This window comes from Oenanthe melanoleuca, chromosome 2, assembly GCF_029582105.1.
Source record: "Oenanthe melanoleuca isolate GR-GAL-2019-014 chromosome 2, OMel1.0, whole genome shotgun sequence".
NCBI classification, from domain to species: Eukaryota; Metazoa; Chordata; class Aves; order Passeriformes; family Muscicapidae; genus Oenanthe; species Oenanthe melanoleuca.
Genome location: NC_079335.1, coordinates 49,031,684 through 49,057,292, shown reverse-complemented (window position 1 = coordinate 49,057,292; position 25,609 = coordinate 49,031,684). Strand labels below are relative to the sequence as shown.

At 40.4% G+C, this 25,609-nt stretch overlaps 1 protein-coding gene across 10 annotated transcripts in view; it reads left to right on the top strand.

Moving 5' to 3' along the window:
* The window catches only part of EPB41L3 (erythrocyte membrane protein band 4.1 like 3), a 131,596-nt gene that overhangs the window by 94,939 nt on the left and 11,048 nt on the right, over positions 1-25,609 (top strand). For 5 of the 10 annotated variants that reach the window (XM_056483552.1, XM_056483560.1, XM_056483555.1 and 2 more), the window contains exons 6-13: positions 1,614-1,689; positions 3,206-3,424; positions 3,727-3,814; positions 7,303-7,455; positions 9,475-9,572; positions 10,893-11,068; positions 13,166-13,386; positions 24,088-24,279. In XM_056483552.1, coding sequence (XP_056339527.1) covers positions 1,614-1,689; positions 3,206-3,424; positions 3,727-3,814; positions 7,303-7,455; positions 9,475-9,572; positions 10,893-11,068; positions 13,166-13,386; positions 24,088-24,279 — 1,223 coding nt within the window. Of the gene's footprint in view, positions 1-1,613; positions 1,690-3,205; positions 3,425-3,726; positions 3,815-7,302; positions 7,456-9,474; positions 9,573-10,892; positions 11,069-13,165; positions 13,387-16,888; positions 17,453-21,475; positions 21,530-23,344; positions 23,381-23,547; positions 23,614-24,087; positions 24,280-25,609 lie in introns of all 10 variants that reach the window. The other 5 variants (XM_056483557.1, XM_056483558.1, XM_056483559.1 and 2 more) reach the window with 3 other exon arrangements.

Below are 25,609 nucleotides of genomic sequence, written 5' to 3'. Positions count from 1 at the left end.
AAGAGTCTCATCCTGGACTTGAGGCAGTGGACAGTTCATTTGCAGAAAATGACTAATAATTTGCTTTCTCTGTTCAATTCATCCCAGAAGTTTGGAACAGGCCAACAGTGGAAAAGTAGTGTTGTTACCCATAATGCTTTCCAAAAGATGTATGTAGTCCTGCTAAACACTGGTTGTGTTGTACAATATGCAGACCACACTGCTGGGACTTCATCCCAGTGTCTGAGAAAGGCGCTTGCCTCACACCCCATTAGTTATAACCCACTAATTTGCACAGTGTTAGGTTTTATTCCAACCCTGTAAGTATGGGGTAAAGACTGCTTACTCCTCTATCCTAACCATCTGTGCTATTTCAATAGGCTTTACCATAGGTTTGATTAATTTTTTGTGCCAAGGAATTGGTTTACAGGCCGTGGTCCCTTCCATCTGTTGTGGAACCAGATGTCACCTCTGGCTGCATTCCCACCTGGGGGCTGGTCTACTCTCTCGTGGGACCATGCCCCATCCTCACTGCCAGCCAAATCTTCCTTTCACCATTTTTTATGGCCCAAGAAAATGGAAAAGTTCCTAGAATCAAGGACTCCAAAAGTCTTGCCAAGAGCTGAAGTCCTGATGGTGAACATCAAAACTCTTCTTGCACATTCATAGAATCATTGAATTGTTTGGATTATGTGGGACCTTAAAATCACCTAATTTCAACCTCCCACTAAACCAGGCTGCTCAAAGCCCCACCCAGCCTGGCCTTGAACATTTGAGATTAGATGTGTGGATGACCAAAGTGGATGGGGCCTCTCAAGGGATAACATTTCCTTGTTGCATGTAAGAACAGTGTGGTTTGGGGTTTTGTTACTGCTTTTCATTTGCTTTCAAATCATGTGCTAGTGTAACCTAACCCTGTCTTTCAGAATACCTTCTATATTTACATACCATATTCAAGTCTGTTTTTAAATCTTGATATTACTTTTTTACAACATTTAAAGCTAACACTCCAGAAATAATTTTGCTTGTTCTGGAGATACAAACCAGTATCCATCCCATGGGTCAACTAAATTTAGTGAAATAATTAAATAAGATTTCCCCAGTGCTATGTACTTTTGCAGTCATACTCTCTGTTTGTCCTTGCAGTTTTGTCTGCACAATAATTTATGTCTGCTGGAGAAAGGAGCTGTGTGCTGAGGCAGCACTCTGAGAGGATGCTGTGAGCTGATTTGGGCAGCTAGCACATCACCCTGCTCCAGAGCCCATTTGTAGTCTGGCTTGTGGTGTTTCCAGCACCTCTGTGTTTTGGGTTATTGGTTTTTAAAGCTTGTACAGACTGTGTGGGGCTTACTTTCAATTAACCTTGCTCTCAGACTGAGGGATTTTTTAGTACTAGTTATAAATTACTGCTCACTCAGAGTCCTCACTTCATGGAAATCCTACTAAATAAGAAAAGAGCTGTAAAATCTGATCTAATAGAGTATCTTCAGTACTACGTGTGGGAAAAATACTCTAAAACCTGTTCTTATTAATTGCTTGTCTGGGATGTTTTTAAGTCTGCTAGTGATTGAATAGCATGAGTATCTCTGTTTGCATTTGCAGTGTACTTTCAGTCAAACTATGTTCTTTTCCAGGTGGTGCTTGGCAGTTTGCATTTAATGTGAAATTCTACCCTCCAGACCCTGCCCAGCTATCTGAAGACATTACCAGGTGTTTTAAACATTAAATATCTTTTTAGAAGTGGCTTAAAAGCTGTTCCTGGTAGCACTTACACTCTAATTATACAAGAAAATAAATGTTTTATATTCCAATTGTTTTTCTTTTTCATATGAGCTTATGGGAAAGATGCAATACTTTGACAAAAAAGACAGTGTTACAGTGCCTGTCCTCTGTTATTAAGTATTTTGTGCAGTTTAAGTCTAAACCCCAGCTTTTTCAACATGTATATTCCTTAGAGTTGATTTTAATATTCACAAAAATGCCTGATGCCCACTTTTTCCAGGGGTAACAAGTTGTTACTGTAAGTAAAATCATGACTATGAAAGAAAATAAGTGAGATAATGTGGTTTCATGACCTTACTGAATCCAAAACAGAGCAAGCACTGTACCAGCTACTTAGGGAAAAATGAACTCTTTCCCAGCTGAAACCAGGATAGATGAGAATAAGCATGCATGCAAATTTTGTGTGTCATTTGACAAAGTAAGTAATCAATGTGCATGGAATGGAGAATATGGTGGTAATTAATAGCTGTTCCCTGCTCTCCAATTCACTCAGCTCTACACCTCTGCTCTTTGGTTTTGTATTTACATTGCAACCACAACAAAAAGAAAAGCAAAACCTCACCTGATTTCCTCCTTGGAAGGAGGCACAAAAATTTTGATCCATGATGAGGTTTTGTGCCATCAGCAAACTGTTCCCCAGCCTTTTGCAGCATTTTGCAACCTTTGAATATTTTTAACCTTCAGGGCTGTATGGATTACTTGTTGCTTTAAAGGTAGCATGAAGGCTTTGGCCTCAGATCAGGAAGCCCTGTGGTAGGTACTGTGCAGAACGACAGTGTGCCAGGAGTTCACAATTGAACAGAGGACTTGCTAGGAAAGAATTGCTGTATTCTTCTTCAGACTCTTAAATTTCCCCTGGGAACTCTGCCTTTGCCACCAAACCAATGCTCTTCACTTTTTTTTCTCTTTTCATCTATCTGGTGAAACCTTGCACTGCACATTTCTGTGGGTTTAACAGCATTTACTGTTTAAATGTATTTTTGAGAAAGCACAACATGTTGCTAAAGAGACAGCTTATGTTTTTTAATGGCATGGAGGTTTCTCTGTTCTTAAATGAACAGTATATAGGGGTTTTAATTATGTTTTTCTCCTTGAAGAATGATCAGGTAGTTTTATATGTAAGTGATTTATGATAGAAACCTAGTATGTTTAATGGGTATTTCTTCATCTAGGTCACTAAACAAAGTAATAACCTATTTTATTAAGAGGTCTTCATGCTGCTGTACAAAGATAAATTAGGTGTTCCTACTGACAAATTAGGCAAGAGCTTGGTGTTTTGGGGATTTGGGGGCTGTTTTCACAAAGTCATTATTGTCCTTGTGAACGGCTGGAAATCTCTGGGCTTGGCTGCCTGCAGATTCCTGTTTGAGCCGAGGTCTGTTTCCAGTCCCCGGGGGCGGAGGTGGAGGAGCGCAGTCTGAGCTGCCCTGGTGCTGCCTTGCAGGTACTACCTCTGCTTGCAGCTGCGAGATGACATCGTGTCGGGCCGGCTGCCCTGCTCGTTCGTCACGCTGGCCCTGCTGGGCTCCTACACCGTGCAGTCGGAGCTGGGCGACTACGACCCGGACGAGTGCGGCAGCGACTACGTCAGCGAGTTCCGCTTCGCGCCCAACCACACCAAGGAGCTGGAGGACAAGGTGGTGGAGCTGCACAAGAGCCACAGGTGAGCAGAGAGCGCCAGCGTGGGCTCCACACTGCTTCAGGCACCTTCTTGCTGCGTCAGGAGGTGCTAAATTCTGCAGCGTTTAAAATTAATGTTTTCCGGGCAAGACTCCTCCGTGTGTCTTTGGCTGGAGAAGAGCTTTGCAGCATGTGCACTAGAGCTTTGGCTCTGGTGGGTACCCAGCTACCTAAGGGGTATGGCTGAAAATGTTCTGACATGCTGAAAATGTTTTCCAGCTGACGGATCTTCATTGGGATTCTGTTTCCGTAACATTTATGCTAGAACTGATTACTTTTCCACAGGGGAATGACACCTGCAGAAGCCGAGATGCATTTCCTGGAGAATGCCAAAAAACTATCAATGTATGGAGTAGATCTCCATCATGCTAAGGTATGTATTTTGGTTCTTTCACTGGCCATATGTTTCCTGTGGCATAGTACTCAGGTCTGCATGGACTCCTTGATTTATTTTTTCTTGTATTTTTGGGACAGGAATTTTGTGGGATGAATCATATGTTGAATTGAGGAAAGGTGACTCATGAAATAAGCATAAATATAGATTGTAACCATAGCATAACTTATCCTATAGATTCAAAGATGATGCACATCAACTTTCATGTTGATTGAACAATACAATCCTTGAGGAAAATACTGAATGGATGAGGTGATGAGGGAGGATTTTAGATCTCCAGAGAGTGGTCAGTTTTCTTTTAATTCAGCTACATTTTCCAGTTTAATAAGGCCAACCATGCTATCTTAACTGGATAGCAGATTATTTCTATGGTGCAAAGGACTTCCAAGCAATTATTTAGCTGTGCTGGAAACCTAATCAGATTGATGATAATGGGGAGACAGCAGCTTGTCTCTTTCCTGAAGTGTGGTTGTTGCGGTTGACAGGGAGGGCAGTAATTCTCCTGGAAACATTCTCCCATGATCAAGTAGTTCCTCTAATCATCAGCAGGCTGGGTTATGAATAAAACATGGTCATTCTTACTGTGGCTTGGGGGAGTCACTTATTAGCCTTGTGTTAGTTGTCTGATTTTTGGTTTTAGAAGATTTTTTCCAAATAAATAATTACTATTTCTTCACTCTTCAGAGTAAGTCTAATGGATTTTAACATTTTTGAGGTTAGTAAGCGTCATTGGCAAACAAATATGGAACCAAAGAATTCTGCCCTGTGGAGAGAACTGCATTTTCTGTAAAGGTCATATTATTGTGAGCCTGGTTTATTGCTGCAGCATATCCTTTCAAGAATTGAGATAAATTTGCAGCTCAGATCTTGAAAGAGCCTGCAACCATGTCCCTGGGGCATTTCATAGGAGCTGTACATGTGTCTTACAGAATTCAAGGCAATCTTTTGTGTTCTGTTAATTGCCTTCACTGAAAATGAAGAATCTGTGTACAGCTCAATGGGCAACATCAACCAGGAGGGATGCCAGTGCCTTCCCTGTATCCTGCAGATACACTCACTGTCTTGAGGCACATTTGGGGCAGAGAGAAATGGATTGGCAAATGTCACTTGATAGCTTCTTTTCCTAGGCAAAGAAATACAAAAACCATCAACTAAATGGATTATTGTTTTAAATAAGTTACAAGCTTTGTTACTGAAAATTTTGCATAACATAGCATTAAGTCCTAAATATTTTTCAGAATATTGTACAAAAGCTGTGAAGTTTAACATGGGATATTATAAGATAACCATTTTATGTATTCTTTCCTGAAAAAGTATTAGTATGCTGGTTTGCTCTTCTTTTTTTTCATATCAAAAGACTCAGAGCAAGAGAAGTTAGTAGAAAAGCCAATCTCTCTCCAAACTGATGCTTTTTATTTTAAAAAGCCAGGGTGATAACCAAGGCATGTCTGTCTGTGGGCTAAGAAGCCTGACAATCATCTTGAAAATTGAGCTGAAGGTGGGAAAACTAGACTCTGAGTGAGAAGTTAATGTTTAGTTTTAATTAGGTCTGCCAGTGAGATTTGATGGTGTCAGGCTGGCGACAAGTATCTCTGTGCATGTCTTTTGGAAGTTGTGTCATGGCAAAGGTCTCTATGTAAATGTCAATTCATTAAGGCTGTGCCAATATTGTCAACGCTGGGCAGATGTTGGACTCACCAGCTCACATTAAACTAGCTCTCAGTTATCTAGTGCAAGGCTGTGATGAAAAATATGTTCAAATAGACAGATTTGTCCTCTGGACTCTCACCATTCCGAGGAAGCCCCCCATCCATATGCAGAGCTAGAGGGATGTGCCTCAGACATTACAGCTAACAGGTTTCTGTCCCATGTAACTACATGGCTCCTGAAAAAGCCAAATTCTTTTATTCAGGTTTCATTTTACACTAGTAGTATTACATTGGGAAACAGTCTCTGACACCAACAAGTAACAGAAGTCTTGAATAAATTTTGATCTGCAGCAAAGGTGGAGATAAGGGAAGGAGGCACTTCCCAATGAGTTTTTTGAGAAAGTGTGTCAAAACAAAAAAGCCTCTTGCACCTACAGAAATGTGCCATGTATGAGCACACTTGCATTTCAGGCATTCACCAGGTAGTGTGATTACTGCAATGAGACTGCATTTTTTAGAGTATATTCACTGTATTTGGACATTGTTCTTTGCTTAGGAAAGTGAAACAGAAGTACACTGGAAAAAATTAGCTTTGTCTTTTCTGTAGTGCCTGATGGTGATACCACACATGAGCTATATTTAGAAAAAATCTATCTTTAAGTGGTGATACCATCGCTGTCAGAACATATGTCCTCTATTGGTGTGTTTTGTAATACTGGAGTGATTTCTTGGCACTATTTCTATATTTTGATTTTAAAACTATTTTGTTTCAAGCTGTGCCGTAGCTGTTTCATCATGACTGACCATTGTGTTGGTTTTGAAATGTAATCAGATTTCCAGTGAGTGCCTAAAAGAGAGCTAGCTGGGAAAACCAGAGGAAAATGATGAGTTCATTTCATGGTTATCAGAGGGTGACATCTTCATAAGCTTATGTGATCAGGCTTTTTTGACTTTAGGTTATTTAAAAACAATTTGTGAAGAACTCAGTTACTTTAAGGTGGATTCTTCTTTTCTCGATCAGTACTAATACTCAAGTAAACAAAGAAACAGTGATAGAAGATAGTGAAGATTGGTTTTAGACTGCTTGAAGACTTCTAAAGGAAAGAAAATCTATACTTCTTACTTTAAAAACCACATATTTATGGGTATGTTCTGATAAGATTGTGGACAAATCTTTTGTAGTGCTAATGTGTCTGAGCTGCAGCCTCCTGTCAAACGTAGGTTACAGCACAGGGACAGTTGCACACTTCTAAAAAATAATCTTTTCTATTCAAATGCCCAAGTTTATGCCCACTGGGCATTTCAAAGTGAAAATACTGAGCAAAGGCACAAAAGCCTTAAAGCAACTAGCAAATCTACTAAAGCCAAGATGAGCAAACTACAGAAGAAAAATTTATCTAAGGATTCACAAGGCTTAGTCATGGAGATGAGTGATACCAAGAGAAGTAAATTTGTGTGCTGTCATAGTTACTTTCAATCTGGTATTTATGCTAATAACGTTTTTTTATTATGCTAATAAAACTTTGCTATATGATTGATGTATTTCTTTTAATGACATGTAAAATTTCCCTCCTCCTTTTGGAGTCTTTGTAAAATATAAGGAAACATGGGAAACCCTGAGTTTCCTTCACCCTGCCCAACCTTACTATTATTTGCATGAATGCATTCAGTGAGTAGGGTAGTGCTCAGAAATCAGGTCACTACAGCTGATGCATTAAAAAGACGTAACTCAGATAGAAACAGGGAACAGAGGAATCTGTGGTGCTGTAGGATGCAAGGATAGAAATACTCAACAAAGTGCATTGCTTGCTATTCCAGGATTCCGAAGGAGTGGAAATCATGCTAGGAGTCTGTGCAAGTGGACTCTTAATATATCGAGACAGACTCAGAATAAATAGATTTGCCTGGCCAAAGGTTTTGAAAATTTCCTACAAGAGGAACAACTTCTACATCAAAATCCGACCAGGGGAGGTAAGGGCATCCTGAACCTCTTAAGTGGATGAACCTCTTGAAAAAACATAAGTTTTTACTGATTTGTTGATTTGCTTAGTCTTATAAGCTTTTAACCTTCCTCTCCATTTATATTTCCTTATTTATGCTAATTTTCTTAGGAGAGGTTGGGTATATCTTTAAAATACAGGTAAAAAACAACTTTAGTATTATTCTGTTTACATGCATAAACTAATGTAAGGAATAAATATGGCCATCTGCACATAAAAAGCTCTTCCATATTATGAATACTTTGGGCATTTAAGTAGCATATTGCTTATTCATGTCGAGCTTGTTATCCTCCCTCATGTTGTACATGAAAGTGGCATTTATCTCATTTATCTCGCCCACTAAGAGATGTAGACAGGCCATACCAAACTCTGTAAACATGTCAGGCCAGTATATTTACAGCATTTTGGGCAGCTACACACATTCAGGCCCCCAGGAGCCCCTGTTCTGGCTCTGGAGAAGGGGATGTGATCAAAGCTCGTACAGTGAGTGCCCTCTCGTGGCTCAGCCGGATGGAAGCAAATACCGACCTCACGGGCTGAGCATGCGCTCACCCAGAGATCATGGAAATCATGGGATGGTTTGGGTTGGAAGGGACCTTAGTCATCAGCCAGCCCGTCTGCCATGGGCAGCAATGCCATCCACTAGACCAGGTTGTTCAGAGCTCCATCCAACCTGGCCTAAAGGATGATAACTCTTGAGAAACTCAGGATCATCAGAGGCAAAGGAGGATTTCCATTTTAAATGCAGTATGATAATTGGCCTGTGGTGGATGAAAACCCCATATCCATTTAGAGTGTGGAGCTGTATAGCAGGACAGAAATCACTTAGATGAGGACTGGCATTTCTCCCTTACTGCAGCTAATGTCTCTAGGACTGGCTTCATAACAGACCTGAGAAATATCCTGGGGCTCCCCACCTCTTAGGCTGAGCCTTTTTTAGAGTCCTAAACCAAAATCCACAAACCTACATCTCCTACCCCTAAGCAGACAAGTTTTAGTAACCAAATTTCTAGCCTTGAGTATGACTTTAAAAACCCAAGCAAATAGTATTCCCAATGCCTGCATTGAAGCTCTCCACCACTCCTACACTGTTGAGCTCTGCTGGTCTTGGTACACAGTATCCTGTGACCAGGTCATAGTTCTGTGTGTAAAATAATCAATGCAGCCTATGTCCAAATTACATTTGGTGATAATGTGATTCACTATCCCACATCATCTTTATTATTTTGTTGTTTCCTGCCTTATTTCCCTTTCAGCTTCTGTAGGGATCCAGAGTTCCTTACAAGTGCCATTCTGTCTACCTTTCCCCATCACAGCAGCTTTATTTTAATCTACTCAGGTATCTGTAGCTACAGCAGATATAGCTGGCACAGCTTCTGCATCTGAAATATATAAATTTGCAGCACAATCTAAAGAGGTCTCTTTGTATCTCTGGACGACTCTTTTAAATTACCTGTCTTGCCTCATCCTCCTCAGATGAATTAGCTTTAAGCACTGTGATTTACTAACAGTAGTACTTTCTCTGTAAATATCCTTAATCTAAGGCTGTGTGAGACCAAATCAGTCCCTGAGGACTGCTGGTCACCTCCAGCTATTAGCAGTCTTCCCTCTGTAGTTTAAACTGGTGAAAATAAATCAACAGGGTAAAACACGTGAATGATGTTTTCTCAGATGTCTCCCTAGTCAGTCTCCCTGATCTCTTTGTTACTATAGGGTATAAAACATCACTGTCACCATAAGAAATCTCTTGCTCATTACCAATGTTTCCCCCCAGAAAAGATCCTCAGAGGCTGCCATAGATTATCATTCACAGCTTCTTTCCCAGAATTATTTCAGTAGAATATTTATATATGTGCCTATGTACATGAGCAAATACATTTGCCCTTGCAATGAGGTGATACAGACAGAGGAAATGAAGATGAACCTGTGTACACTGTCTAAAAATAGATGCACAGCACCAAAAACATACTTATTCTTTTTTCCTACCTAGTTTGAGCAGTTTGAAAGCACTATTGGGTTTAAGTTGCCAAATCATCGTGCTGCAAAGCGCTTATGGAAAGTGTGTGTTGAACACCATACATTTTTCAGGTATGTGGATTTCTTTTCCTAAAGGTGGGATATAAAACACAACAGAAAATATAAATACTGTCAGTAGAAACAAAACCCTTCAAATCAATTTGTCTTTTTGATCATGAAGTACCTCTGAGCAGATAAGGAGGGTTATTGCTTTTTCAAAATTTGAGATGTTACACCCAAATTATTCATATTCTTTCAGATAGATACTGCTTAAAATCACCATATGGTCCTAATTAATCATTTTGCTTTATCTGAGCCACGATATTATCAACTGCTATAATTAAGGAGATGGAGGATTCTGTTGCACTACTGCATATAAGTTTACATAGGGAGAACAACTTATATGGAAGATTGCTGGGGGATATGGGTAAGAGTTTAAAAAATAGGAATATTTTTATTTAATTCTATATGAAAGTACAGACAGTAGTAGGTCATGGTGATTTTTTTTGGTCACCCAGAATACCTAACCCATAGCTGTAATTTTTGGATTACTAAGGAGTTTTGCAGCTATTTTTTTGACTTCTATGAAGAACTGAGAAAAGTTTGGGATAGTGAAATGAGTGTTTTAATTAGTTTGTGCTAAGCTGGTCATTAAATAGATACTTACCAAGGGAAACCCAAAAGGGTGAGTTGTCAACAGTTTGAAAGGGTGTTCAGTGCTTAAGGACCCCCTCTGGGGGATGTCTGGGAGTACTTCTTTCTTAAAACTGTTGGTTTAAGCTGTCTGTACATTCATATGAAAGGCAGTCTTAGCAGCAAAAGATCTAAAGAGAAATGGAGTGTGCATTTTTGGGATATTTTCATATTTTTAATGAAAAAACAATGTCTGAAGCATAGACTCCATAGCAGGAGAATGGCTTCTTCAGCCAGCTACCATGCCCAAAATACAGAGGGTGGGAGAGCTCAAACCTGAAAAATGTCTACACCCCTGTGAATGAATATTGCCTGTCATTGACTGGAAATCAGGTCTGGCCCTGTCCTCAGCATAACATCACCATCTTAACTTTGAAGAGATACATCTGCATTTCAGCCCAGTTAGGGCCTCTGGTACAAGAAACACCTCATTTTTAAAAGAGTACTTTAGAAAATATTTTCAAGCATGAAGGAGCTGAGTGATTCTTGCCCATTTGGAAGAGCTCAGATCTCCAAATGCTTTAGCTAAGTGGTTTTGTCATGCTGTACGAGGGCATCCTTTGCTTCCCTTTTAGCCACAGACCGGTGGGGCACAGGTTGCCATGGAGAGTGATACCCATCGGTCGTCTTCTCTCCTCTGCAGAAACGGTGGGTTTTGGAGGAGGGGGGGTAACAGGTGCACTGCTTGGTGTGTTGCAGGCTCCTGCTGCCAGAAGCACCTCCAAAGAAGTTCCTCACGCTGGGCTCCAAGTTCCGCTACAGCGGCCGGACGCAGGCGCAGACGCGCAGAGCCAGCGCGCTCATTGACCGGCCCGCGCCTTACTTTGAGCGCTCCTCCAGCAAGCGCTACACCATGTCCCGCAGCTTGGACGGGGGTAAGGGCCTCCCAGCTGGCCTTGACAGAAATGCTCATCGCAGTGCTCGCTGCTTTAGGTCAGGTACAAAGCTCAGCATCGCCTCTCCTCGAGGTTTGGCTGAGTGGAGGCTGCGAGTACCTGCATGTTCACTGCAGGAGGGGGCAGAGAATTCCCATGCTGAATGTGCTGCTGTGCTCCTTACACAGCATTGGCTGGAGGATGGCTTTTGGAGCCCCCTCTTCACAGAGCCTCTGTCCTTGGCCTTGTATCTCATTCCCTGCTTTGGGGAAGGATGGGATGGACCTGCCTGCCCAAGAAAGTCAGGCTTCAACACTTTTTCAGGGTTTGCACGAGTGACTGTTTGGGTTTTGGTTGAATCTGAGATTTTCTCCTGTGCAGCTTTTTCACTTAAGTTTGTTACAATCCAGAAATTATTAGTTATTTCCCTTGAGTAATAACCCTTGTTTCCAATTACCTTACATCCTGCTCCAATGAGCACTAAGAGACTTTTTTCATCTGTTATTTTTGAAGGTATGAAATGGAGAGTAACATACATAGGTTAATAGTACATCCTTCCTCTTTTATCCCTGGTTCATGGAGGTCATGGTTCTGCTGCTGACTTTGGTTTAATCAGTGTGTAGTTCAGAGTATCAGCTACTGTCATCAGCTATTACTGGTGTCAGCTGTTGAGCAAAAAGAGGTTGTAGTTTTGTAGTCTATTTTTGTATAAAAAAAAAAAAAGACTGAGACTAAACTCAGATTCATTACAGATTAAAAAAAAAAAAGGTGAATTCTCTTGTAGAATATCACAAATTGCAATGAGTATAGTTCGTGGTGGGGATGGGGAGAAGCTTTGATTTAAAAGTGAAAAGCCTTTTTCTCTCCCTCTAAAGGTGCTGCTTGTCATTAATTATTTTGGAATCTTCTAATTCTGATGTGCTTCTTGCTCGTTACCAAGCAACTGGTGACCTGATTGCTGTGCATGTGTTTCAAAGCAGAAATTATCCTTCTGCATTATTTTGTTTGTAACATCTAAACAAGATATGTCCCTTTACTCCCTTTGCTTTCTCCTGCCTCCTAAACTTAATCCCAAGAGACAAGATACCTGAAATGCTTTACCCAGCATTTGTTAGGCTCTGCAAGGATTTTATGATGTTAATTTACCTAAGTGCAAATGGGGGAAAGAGGTTTTTTAAATCAATGCTTATGATCTCTTCACTAGCGTTGTTACTATAATGAAGATGAGTCTGTAACAGTCTGCATTGTGCTTTCTTTATGACTAAGACTCTGTCATTTGTTACAGATGCAAGTGAGTTTATAAATTTGAATATTCCTATTGGTTTAGAAATTAGTTACCCAATAGTCAAGAGCAGGATCTGGTCATATGTTAAAGTTTTGATTATACACTACCTGTAAAGGTACTATTTCTTTCAAAATAATTTTCATTTATTTAAATCTGATTAATCATTGAGCACTTGCATCCTAAAATATTCTGGTTGGGTCCACTGAACTGAATGCCATCCCTTCGCAGAATTTTTTAGGATAATGAGCTCAACTAACTGGCAGAATTTAGTACTCAATAATACAAGGATCACTTTTTTTTTTCCCTCAGGTATTATGCCTGTGTTATATCAATATTGTCATTTTCTCTAATGCAACACATTACTAAATCTGCATTTGATCTGCTTTTTTATATTCTGACAGATTTTAAAAAACACATCTTTTCCACCCCCATGGCTGATGTCATAGCTGGTTCTCCTTATGTTTCCTGCCTGATAACTGTGGCAATGCGTTGCTTTTTTTTTATCTTGTGTTTTACTACAGTAGTAATTTTAACTGCTTGCTAACATTTAACAACTGTGTAATGCACACATTAGCTACAGTAATGTGTGTATACATATCCATAATATATGTGTATGCATATGAAAGCTATGAGCTTCATTTCAAGTAAACAGTTTATTTAAATGTATGCACATGCTTCTGGTTTCCTGAAACATGACATAGTTCTGTTTTCAGCATTATCTCAAATGTTTTACTAAACCAGCTTTTTTAATTTTATGCAGCTTCTCAGCAAAAGCTATTTCAGATTTTCCCTCTTTAAATATTTGCTTTTAGCATCAGTGAATGAAAACCATGAAATGTACATGAAGGATTCTGTGTCTGCTGCAGAGGTTGGTACTGGCCAGTACGCCACAACAAAGGGCATCTCTCAGACCAACTTGATAACCACTGTGACTCCAGAGAAAAAGACAGAAGAGGACAAAGATGATGAAGAGGGCAAAAAGAAGAGAGCAGAGGAAGTCACCCCGATTTCAGCAATACGCCATGACACCAAGGTAGAATTTTCAGGGTTTTGTATTAAACAGGGCTGCCCGGAGAGTGCTTGGAGAAACACAGAATTTTTAGGGATGGGGAGAGAAAGAGGAAATAGTTCTGTGAAAGGAAACATACTATGTGTATATACGTGTCTCAAATCAGTGTTTTTGTAGTCCTTTCAGTTTTCATATGATGTTGTAAAAGTTAGTTCCTGCCTTGGACTGGTTTATTAAATATGTTTAACAGTCAGAATGATGTTTTTCACACAGCATTCAGCAGCTCTTTAGGAAATGCCCAGAAGTAGCCTGGCAATGCATGTTTGTTCTCCTGGTTTTTGGTAATATTTTGACTTTAATAAGGCCATCCTATTTTTTTATTTTCACAAGGCAACAAAATAATTCTATATTCTTGTATGTAGCTCTGTGCTTTCAACTATTCCTCTTATACTTCTCATGACAGTGTTTCCTTGCATAAATTTCAGTGGGCCTTTTTTCTATATTAACTTCTGGATATTAATCGCCTGTTATAAGCAATTTTTTTCTGGCTTACAAAAGCATTTGCTTCACTTGTTTGAAGTTTTTGTTGAAGATAGCAGTTTTTATTGATGGTCCTCTTCTCAGTTGTTAAATTTGCATCATCCCTCATCATCTTCAATCCCACCACCACCACACACATATATACACATGGCTATGCATAGCATCTACTGAGATATTAATACAGGGTAAATCAAAAAGGGGGATGTAGAAAATAGTGAATAGAGATTGAAAGTGAAGAAATATGGTAGAATAACTTTCAGAAAGCATATTGTGGAATGCACTTGCTAAACAAGTAAGGTTAACCCTCACCTTTTAGGATGAAAAACCTTGTATTTACCTCCACAGAACTGTAAAGTAGGCAAATGTTAGAACCTGAACTTTTAGCTTTATCATATAAGGCTGGGATGAGCTACATAGTGAAGGGATCAAATCCTCATAAAAAGTTGCAGTTAAGATACTGAAAACCAGAAATAAATTCAGTTACTGAAAATTGCCAGTGAGAAAAAGTTTTCTTTTGAACGTCTGTGCTGTAATTGTAGCATTTCAAAGATAATCTCTACAAAATTTAACTGTGGTCTTCTTGAAACTCCATTAGTTTCCACGTGGAGAAAGAATGATGAAAATCAAATATGTAGAAAACATCCAATAGAAGCTAGTTCTGTTCCAAGTGTTTTTTAATGTAAGTCAATGGAGGGATCACTTGCATTTTGAAGATCATTTAGCTATTCCTTATATGTGGCTATAAAGTACTCAAAATTATTTTAGGAGACTAATTTGATGGAACTTAAATATGCACAAATGATTGATTTTTACCCCCACTCAAGAGATTAATTCTGTTTAAAGCATCATAAATAGAGCTTCAGTTCTGTAATCCTACAGAGATCTCAGTCCTGCTTCTACATGGACCTGTTAACAGACCTGTCTGTCATCATAAAAAGAAGGTTTCAAGAAACACAAGACAAGCTTGAAATCAAATCCCTTTTTAAGGGTATATAGATGTTTTAGATGTGTTTACAGCTTTACCATTTAGACATTTTGCCTTTTTTTTTCCATGTGTAGTTAAGTACTTAAGTATTTAGAAGTTATTCTAAATATTAAGACTGTAAAGATGTCAGTAAGAAAATAGTCTGTATTAGAAAATAATACATTTACTTTTGATTTTATCTTTACAATATAAAGAGAAGTTGTATTTTTTTGTGTGTGTATTTAGCTCACACAAAAAAAAAAAAAAAGTCCATCAGCATTAAATTTTGACTTGAGCTTACTGCATTAAACCCATAAAGACACTTGTAAGTGGTTTGAAGCTAGGCTTGGTTCTAATTGCTTAGTTTGGGAATACAGGTTCCTTCAACTGATAGATTGTTAGAGCAGGGAGAAATGGAAATATTAAAGAGGAAGGAAAACAGTTCTTCCATGTAATTACTTGGCTTACATCCCATTCCTATCATTAATATACCTGGTAAAGTTTGGGCTTAGTAGCAACTTTTGTCTAAAACTTTTGCCTCCAGTTCAACTTTGACTTGAAATGGAGGAAAATGCTGTTGTGGCTTTATAGTCATTTTGCTTTTAGGAGCCTGAAGTGAAAGTGAAATGGCTGTTATGGCTCCTGGGGGAGATGCACCACGGATGGAGCAGCTCAGGCACTTAGGGTTTGGTCATGGATCCAGTGGGCCACTTCAGCTACGTGCTGCTGCTGGATTTTGGCCAAAGCATCTCTGATCCATCAGTATTGTGGCAGATGTGTTGTACTGGGGTATGCATTTTGGTGATGTCAGTGGCTTTTGTCCTTCTAAGGAGCAGTGGTGTCTGCTTGCAGGGAGCATGTGAAATGACAGTCACCATTTTTGCTGAATCACTTCCCTCCTCCTACCAATTTTCTGTCCTCAAATGACCTGAAAGGCCAGTTCAATGCCCTACAAGCGACACATCAAAGCAAATCCTGCTTCCTGGTAGACAGTATTCTTGGCATTGTGGTAAAACTTATAGCAAAAGCATTGGGGGCATTTTTGCCTCTTCACTATGAGTCACATTTTAATTATGAGAAGATATGGCTGTGTGGGGCAAGGACCTCTCTCCAGCCAGCCCTCCTTCAGATCCCCAGTGAGAGATGATGGGGTCTGCTGAGCCCCAAGTCTCAGCTCCTTTCTTTCAGAGTATGGCTGAAGAGGTGGCAGCGAGGGGGTGAGCCCCCAGCAGTGCCTGCTTGGGCTCACAGTGAGCAGAGGTGAGGCCAGGGCTGTGGGGATGCTCAGCAGGGGCCAGTGGTGGGAGCTGTGCTGAGGAGCTGGCTGCTGGGATAGCTGTCGAGCTGGGTTTTTCCATTAGGAACAGCTGATGAATGGATTACAATGTGTTGTATAAACACATATAACATATATAACATATTGTTATATAAAATAACAATGTGTTTTAACTTGGTTTAGGGATTAGATTTTTTTCCTAAATATTGCAATGGAGGAATTTGAAGTCCTGGAGTTTTAATTATTACTGCTGAGGCACTAATGCCTGTCCAAGGCATAGATGGGAAGCATCTGACCCCTATCAGGTGTCCTCCTGACTGCAAGAATGCTGTCACAAATAGTGCTGGTATTAGAAATATATTTCCTTCTTTGTTGCTCTCCATGTACTTCATATTTATGATTGGAAACCAATCTTGCCATAAGTGGAAATTGGCAGTACCTGAAACTCTCTATGTGGCCATGGAGGCTTTTATGTAAATCCCGTGCTGCAGAGGACTAGGCAAATGTTGAATCAAGAAGTTGCCTTTTGTAAGCTGGAAGCATGATTCACTAATACCTGTGGTGTGCAGCATGGGAACATGCACCGTTCAATTCAGTGCAAAGCTGTGGTTGTAAAATACTGTTTATAATTTTATATATAATATAATATATATTATTTATCATCACGGAAGAAAATTAACTAATTACAGTTTTCTTTTTGTCCTTTTGCTTTTGCGCCTCGTTTGCTGCTCTTTCTCTGTCACCAGCCATCTTTGCTTGGCACTGGCTCCCACCACTCCTCGCCATCCTCTCAGCCTGGCCCCCATGTATCTTCAGCCAAGCTCCGCAGGAGATGCAAGGAGAGCACTGGGCCAAAGTGCTTGGGCGGTGAGGCGCCCAAAGAGAGCGCTCCCAAGCACGGCGAGTCGGAGCCCGGCTCTGACAGAAAGGGGCGGCTCTGCTCCGACCAAGACGTGGCTTTTGGCTACAAGCAGAAAGCTGGCAAAGGGGGAACACTGTTTTCCTTCTCCTTGCAACTTCCAGAGTCATTTCCTTCCCTCCTGGATGACGATGGCTACCTGTCGCTCCCTAACCTCTCCGAAACCAACCTCCTGCCTGCCAGCGTGCAGCACTACCTCCCCATCCGCTCCCCCTCCCTCGTGCCTTGCTTCCTCTTCATTTTTTTCTTTCTGCTCTCTGCCTCTTTCTCAGTGCCATACGCCCTCACTCTCTCCTTTCCTCTGGCTATGTGCCTCTGCTACCTGGAGCCCAAGGCGGCCTCCTTGAGTGCCTCACTTGCCAATGACCTGAGTGACAGTTCAGAGGAAGAGGTGTGTACCTCGGCATCGAACACACTCCTTTTCGTGTTCAGTGCTTCAGTCCTAACCAGTGTTAGATTGCTGCAATAGTGGTCCTACTTTCAGAGCCTCATTTCTGTCTGTGCTGATATGTTAGAAGGGTTTGTTTTTTTTTGGTTTGGGGGTTGTTGTTTTTTGTTTTGGTTTGGTTTTTTTTAATTCTTTTTTATTTTTTTTCTCATGCTGGGAGTACAGCTTGGAGCCCAGGGTTAGGCACAACACTGTGTGGAAGAGGCTTGAACAGTGTCAGCTGGTGCAAAGTGACTTGCACTAAATGATAAGATCTTTTTCTTCCCTCTAGCAGTTTATACTAGGGTTGGAATAGTTATCTAAATAGTGGGTATTAAGTGTAATTTTCCACATAATTACTGAAGCATGTAAATATATGCATATGTATCTACATTTATTTATCTGACTAGCTACCCAACAATGATAAGCACCCTCACCAAGTTCAGTATGTTCAAAGTCCAGATGGACTCAGCTTTTTTGCAAAGGGCTATCAGCTGTAGCTGAACCCCAGAAAAGGCTTCTGGTCCAGCAAAACCTGGATCTCAATTTTCAGCCTTGATCCCGTCTCTGCTGCAGATTAAATTGTTTTCCCATGGTTAAATCCAGTGTATCAGTGAGGGGTCAGATTGGGACAGCTGTTCTGCAGCTGTTGCAGAGCATGCCACGTGGGCTGCCTTGACATTTGCAGTGTTGGATTAGCACTGCCAAAACTGATGCCTCAAGCCACCAGCGTCATCACAGGCAGATGAACCAGCTGCACTAGGAGCCTGCTGTGGTTCTGTGGATGTGATGGTGTATCCAGAGGTAGGAAAGGAGTATGATTAAGTAACAGAGTAACTGGCATCTCAGTTTTTGCTGGAGCCTGTTTATTCTTTGATGACAGAATAAAATAATGAGTTCCGGTTTTCCTTGATTTTCTATTTTCTTCTTCAACTTCAAATAAAAAAATATGGTTTTGCTTTGTATATAAAGAAAAAAATCCCAGATCAGATAGCTGCAGACCAGTTGGCCCTGTAAAAAAAAACACCTTGGCCACTTGTCAATAGCCCACTGCAGTAGCTCTCTTCAATAAACCAGCTTGAACATTGTCATCTGCTGCTGTTGGTTTTCTAAGTCTTGGTGCAGGATTTCATTTCCTTTTTATGGAAAGCCAAAAGTCACATCAATTTGTCTTGTAAAAACATTGTATTTAGATGCTTTTGGCTCTGTGGTGCCTTACAACTAAAGAATAATGTGCAATTTCTGATAAAAGGCATCCAAAATGCTGCTGTCTCATTTCTTGTCCTCATTTTGAGACAGCATTTAAGTCTCAATTTGCATTAGCTCTGCACTTGGATTAATCTAATAGGAATAACAGCATTAATATAGTTCCAGCTCTAGAGGCAATAATGAGGCAGTGTTTATGTAATACATTAGTTTGTTCCTCTTTCAGAAATGAGCATTTCTTTTTATTAGTAAAGTTAGGAAGTATTGAGCATAAAAACATCTAAAATAGGCTTTTTAGTATCTCTCTTTTATGAGGGTGATTACTCTGGCAGTGCTTCCTGGCAGAGAACACAGACTTGTGCCTAATCCACAGGGTATTTCTTGTTCAAAATACTGCATGAAAGTGAATATGTTTTAAACTCGGGCATGTCTGCATTACATTGGCAAAACAAATCACAGCAATTACGATGGCAAGGTAGGAGAGGTGCAGCCTCAGCACGTCAGGAGAAGCTGCCTTCTGTCCTGCTCCGCCAGCCCCAGCTCAGCTGTACCTCAGCCTGTCTTGGAGCTGAGCCTGGCCTTTCTCACTCTTCACTCCAGAGGAGTGCCTTGCTCAGCCCTAACTCACCATTCCCTGCCCTGTGATAATGCCAGATCTTTATTCCAAGTAACTCAGTAATGCTGACTTCAATGCCATGGCTGTTGATTGGCTTATTAGCAGACATGTATGTTGAAATAAAGCAAGTTTTATGCTTCATTTAGGATTTGGCAAAAGAAATAGGAAATCAGAACCTTTCCCACCCCCCACGGTTCGCAAAAGATTGCACACAGAGATGCAGAAGACTACAGCCAGTGTCCTGAACCAATGTCATACATTGTTGAGCGTGTTCTCCCTTGAGCTATGCATCTGGAGTCAGTCCATGCAGTCAAAGGCAGAATCTCACCCCTTGGAATTCATTGGCCTCTGTGTTTGTACCTAAGCAGCTAATTTTCTACTGACTTCAAGTGCTTAAATGAACTCTGCGTGTCAGACTTGTGTTACGATGCCTTGACACAATTTTTAATTATTTTTAAATGTCTAGATTTATTAATTCCTCTTTGTTTCTTTTTTTTTTTTTTTAATAGGAGTGACAATGCATTCTTTTTTGTTCTATTGCCATACTTTTACAATTGCATATGATGTTATAAAGACATGGCATCCTTTGTTGATAAAGAAACAATTTTCTAGCACTTTAGTGAAAGTGATTAGACTAGCCTCATAGACTACTTTGATATTCACTTTGGTATTCCACCTCCATTTAAAAATAAATGTAGTCTTTCTCAAAGGTGGTCATGGCTTGAAAAATTTCCTGTAACTTGCATTCATGCACTTAGCAAGTAGTGCAAAATGCTTGTTTATTCTCCTGTCTGTCATACAAGCAATACAAACTCTTCAAAGAATAAAAAACAAAGCGATGAAAAAAACCAAAACACTGTCTTTTGAAACTGGAGTTGTCAGAAAATGACAAAAGATTGGAGGAAATTCAAAGCTAAGACTGATACTCCATCCACCAGCAGGTTCTTCTTTTGTTCTTGTTCATACTGATGTGGTTGGAGGATGAGATGTATTATCCTGGCTTTAAATTGCCTGTCTGGATTACTTTAGATTATCTAAGGACCACAGAAAATCACTAATGGAAACCAGAGCTTTCACTCCTATCAAAAGAACTTGGATGTGCCAGTCTGGGGCAGTAGGGTGCATTTTACTTACTAGTTTTCCACATGCTTACCTGACATCAGAGTAGTTTTTTGAACTCTCTTCTCAGTCTGCAGTAACTTCAACTCTGCTCTCTATTAATCTTTACACTTGTGCTCTCCAGTAAAATGTTCTTCATGCAAAGCAGGGATAGATCAGTCTGTGCAATGCTGTGCTTTGTTTCATTTTTATCACTCATACCTAGTAAGTGTTTGGGGGGTGGGGGGAAGTTACTTTTGTTTTTCTCCTACTTTCATCCATATTCTTAAATGGAATGGGAAGTATTTTTTCTTCTTTTAATGGCAGTTTTCTTTCTTTTTACTATCATTAACAATTATCAGCTTTATTTATCAGTTCTTTATTGGAACCAAGTGGGATCTGAGCCTTATCATTACTCCACAGACAGACAGTAGATGGGCTGGGTGTATGGTTATTTGAACTCCTTGGTAATGCAGACAGCCTCATGGTGTATAAATGTGGAGACAAGAACAACCTCTGTACAAATGAGGGGCTGAAAGTCAGATGACTGTTAAAGTAGCTTTTTTGTTGGGTTGTTTTTTTTTTTAATTATCTTTTTCCCCTCCAGATAAAAATTTAACCAGCACTTTATATTGGCTAGAACAAAAATTAATCCAAAAATTTTCTGCAAAATATCATTATGACAGGAAAACTTTCTTTAGAAAATATTAGTCACTTTTTTCCCCCATTTTTTTTTAAAGCTACCTGGCTTTTTAAGGGAAAAAAATAAATCTGCTATTCAAATAAAACTTTCCCAGTAATGCTTTGTTTGGCTTATAAATTTGTTCCAGTAAAGCCTTATACTGTGTACAGTACGCCTCGAGTCTTCCTCTGAGTCTGTTCTGTTTACTAATATAGCGTTTTTATTTTGCTTCTTTGACATGTGCGTTGTTTGGAAAGCAGTGCTAACGCAGCTCGCAGGGATGTTGGGTTTAGCAGCTCCCTGCGTGGGCCGCGTGCACTGATGAGCTGGGTTTATTCTTTATTCCTGCCTTCCTCTGGGACCCGGCTCCTTGTCTAACCCATAGACTGACAGTGAGCAGACGGATACCGCGGCCGATGGTGAGACCACTGCCACCGAGGTTTGTACGGTCGCCGGCGCGCGGCTCTGGCAGGGGACAGCGCTTGGCCTGGTCTCTTGCCCACCCTGGGCTGAGCCGCATGCCTGGAGCGGCTCAGGGTCCCTCCCTGCGCGCGTGCATGTGCGTGCCTGCGAGGGGAGAGCTTGGCTAGGACAGTTCAGCTCCCAGGGCTCCCCGCGGGTTCCTCTCATTTCTGAGTCTGGTTTGGAACCTGCAAGGCCTCTGTGTTGTGCGGTTAGTGGTGTCATCCTGCCAGTGCTGCCTGATCCTGCTGGCCAGACCATGCCCTGCGGTTTTTTGCTGGCTTGTTTGCTCTTATACTCTGAAGGCTGACTGGGGGAGTGGGGAAAAGACAATAAAAAGTAGTTTTAAAATTTATTGAATAGAGGTATTTTCACGTTTTAAATATCTACGTTTTTTCTTCAACGTAATTTCACATGACATCATCACCTATTTCCATTACTTGCCCAGGTATTCTTTTCCAATGAGAAATGTAAAATGTTTATATTTTCCTTGCACTGAGGAGCCTCATATCCACAACATGGTACATTGACTGTGCAGGCAAATTCAACCCTATACGACTTCACTGAAGTGCATATAATGCTTTCATAATTAATATGGTTGCAGCTGCAAACATGAGCTGAATTTCGTCTGACATCTGCTAGAAGACAGTCTTACCACAAACACTACTCTAGGTTTCCAGAAGGATCTCATTAATATTTGAGACTGTTAAAATTATCGTCAAGGAAAAATTTTCTGTATGACACGTCAAAAAGATTCAGCTTTGGCTGTAAATAGAATAAATTTGAACTGAGTTGTAAAGTAATCAACAGATTTTCCCATGAGTCATTTGTCTAATTAGGACTATATGAAAAATTAACAATAAAATAACTGCATGGGCATTAAAAGGATTCAAAAGGTGAAACACCATAAAGTCTGTTGAGATGAGTCAGAAATACAAAAAGCTTTGAAGTGCTTCTTCCACTCCATAGTTTCAGGCCTTGAGCCCTGCAGAAAGTAAAACATAATCATAAAAATGTGACATTTAAAATGTTCAGTTTATTACTAAAAAATGTGTGTTAATAGCCCTAGTTGCCACCCTTATTTACAGGAGAAGATATAGCACATCTCAGTTTTTCTTAGATATACCTGATTTTCAAAATGTGTGGTATATCTGCCACCTGAAAATTGCACCCTTGGAAACAGGGCTGCTGGGGCAGTCCTTATGGCTTTGCTTTTGAAAATGTTCACTGATGTGGATGGGATGTGTGTGCCATTCCAGATGATAGGTCCTGAAAGAATATATACAGGCTAAATATGAACTAAAATTACAGAAATACAGAAAGGAACTGTGGTTAGGGAAATAGCATTTTAAGCAAATAAAATGTGCTTCCTTCTGTAGAAAGTGTGCAGGTTGTTTTCCCACGGTGAGCTTATGCAAAGCTTTGCTTGTGGCCCAGATTATTATGGAATTCCAAAGCATTTGCTGTTGCTGTTCAATCCTAGACTAGCTGTGGCCTTGGTGAGAAGGTGCAGCTGCTGCTCCATAAACAGAGATCTATGAATGTGGAGCGTAGCAATATTTATAAAAGGAAGATATTTAATACCCCTTTGATAGCAAAAAACAAATTTGAGAAGAGTTTGCTCTGAGTTATGAAAACGGTGCAAAGCCAGTGTGTCTACTCCTTCTCCTTAAACCCTTAATGAAGAGAAAACGGGATTTTAACCTAGTGTGTACCTCTCACCAATGTTCATGAAGCCTTCATTCATACAAGTGGGTAAGGTGTTGTTTTCCAATCTTTCTCATGCTGGCAGTCGGATCAAGAGGAGGACGGAGATCTAAAGGCACAGGTACAGAAACAGAAGGTCTAGATGTTGCTCAGGTATCAATGTTGGAGGTGTTTGCCTCTTTCAGCATGTTACTGTCAGTTCTCTGTGAAGAAATGTGTAGAAACAGCATTTTGTATCCTTTCAATACTGTGTCCCTTACCTTTCCCTTTCTTTTTCACTTCTTTCAGAATAGTCTGATTAAGCGAATACAGGGTGAAAATGTGTATGTCAAACATAGTAATCTTATGTTAGAGGTTGGTATTGGTATATACCAGTGCATGTACGTACATGTGTGTTAGTTTTAGTGGTAAACTGTGGATCTGCACTATGATGCATGAACTGTGTACTCCCACCTGCTAATAGATTACTTTTTCTCTCAGATTATGGTGACTCCTCTAACTTGTACTATCAATATCGATATATGCGTGTGCGTATATGTGTGTGCCTCCACGCGCATATGTATGTTTGTTTGGAGCCTCTTATCAGGTGCAAATTACAGTGATATGGATAGGCTCTTTGAGAGTGTATTTAGACTCACTTGTACGAGATATGCTATGCTGTTCTCTTTCAAAATGCCACATTTTCACAGAGTGTTGTGTTAGTGCTGTGCTCCCTGGCTCCCTGAGCTGTTACCTCCCTCTATACTAATCAAGTTGTGTGTTTTGGCTCTAAAGTTTGGTTGGCTTAGGATGTATCACAAACTGCTCTATTCTTTTAAAACTGTCTAGGATCTAGACAAAACCCAGGAAGATCTGATGAAACATCAGACCAATATAAGCGAGTTGAAACGCACCTTCTTGGAAACCTCCACAGAAACGACTGTGTCTAATGAGTGGGAGAAGAGGCTTTCCACATCTCCCGTTCGGCTTGCAGCAAGGCAGGAGGATGCTCCTATGATTGAACCACTAGTGCCTGAAGAGGTCAGCGTGAGCTGAAAGGCTTCATTATGTATTTGTCTATGCATTTTTACTTAATAGCAGCTCTCACTAGATTAGAGGCCATAGTTAGAGGCCAATCCCTGCTTGCAGGCACTCCCTTTACTCAGGATGCAGGGTCTAGCGGCAGAGATGGGAGGAAGAGCAGATACCATAAATATATACATATATAAATATATGTGTATATAGAGAATTAAATTCGCTGGAAGCTGTGTGGCAGAACTAGGTCTCTCTGAGGGTTCAAAATACAAGTGTTGAGGTTCGGTGAGCTTGAGGAAGTCCAGCCATGCGTGAAAGAAACCATGAAAGTGATGGAGAGAAAATTTAAGCAGTGGTGACTGGTAGGGAGCAGTGGTGTAGTGAGACAGGTGGGGGCTATGGTGCCAAGTTTGAAAAGAAAATACAGAACGAAGGGCAGAACTCTCAGTCTCCGAAGACAGTGATGAAATAATGATGATAATTAGACCTTCTTGACCAGATCCATAACGGACCTGATGGTTGCTGCAGTCTGCTGGATACTGTCATTGAAGACCCAATGCAGATTGCTAGGTATCTGCATTTTCATGCAGTGTGCGTGCGTGAAAAAATCTTGCTCACTGCACAGTCTTGAAGTGCTTGTAAGAAACTTGCCAGTCTAAAAGCTGGTTGGTGTTTACTTGATCTGTAGGTAGATAAGGACACGTAGGGGTAGCAAGACAACATTTGTGTTGCAATAAAATACATAGTGCAGTGTCTTGGCTTAAGTCCAGTGGAGCACAAAGAAATAAGCTTGTGTGGTCTGCCTGAAAGTTAATTTTTTTATTCTATTATGAATGGATATCTGGTTTCTGTCTCACAGGAATTATCTTTATGGGTACCTCTATGGTCTTGAGATTTGTTTTTGTGCCCACAGCACTTATATAATGTTGTAAGGAACTCAGTAAAAATTGTCTGGAAAGTGTAAATTGAAAGAGTGTTTTGCTTTCTCACATCAGAGGTTGGTGTTGCAGACCCACAGCTCTGGGAAAGGGCATCCCTGGAGGCAGGCAGGTAGCAAGTGTCAGCTTCTCCTGATAGGGAAAGGGATACTGCCAAAGAAAGGGCTCTCACCTCCTTCTCTCCCACATTATACCCAGTGGCTGATAAGGGCACTAGATGTGTGTTAGTGTGGCCTTTTAATGTACCTAAAAAAACAGGCTCAGTGCTTAGAACTTCCCTTTTGAGGAGAGCACAGATGAGTTTTAGTGTTGCTCCTACTGCCTTGTTCGGGGATCATAACAGACCCTACAAACAGGTTGGTTTGATTATAATTGAAAACAAAGGTTTATCCTTCTAA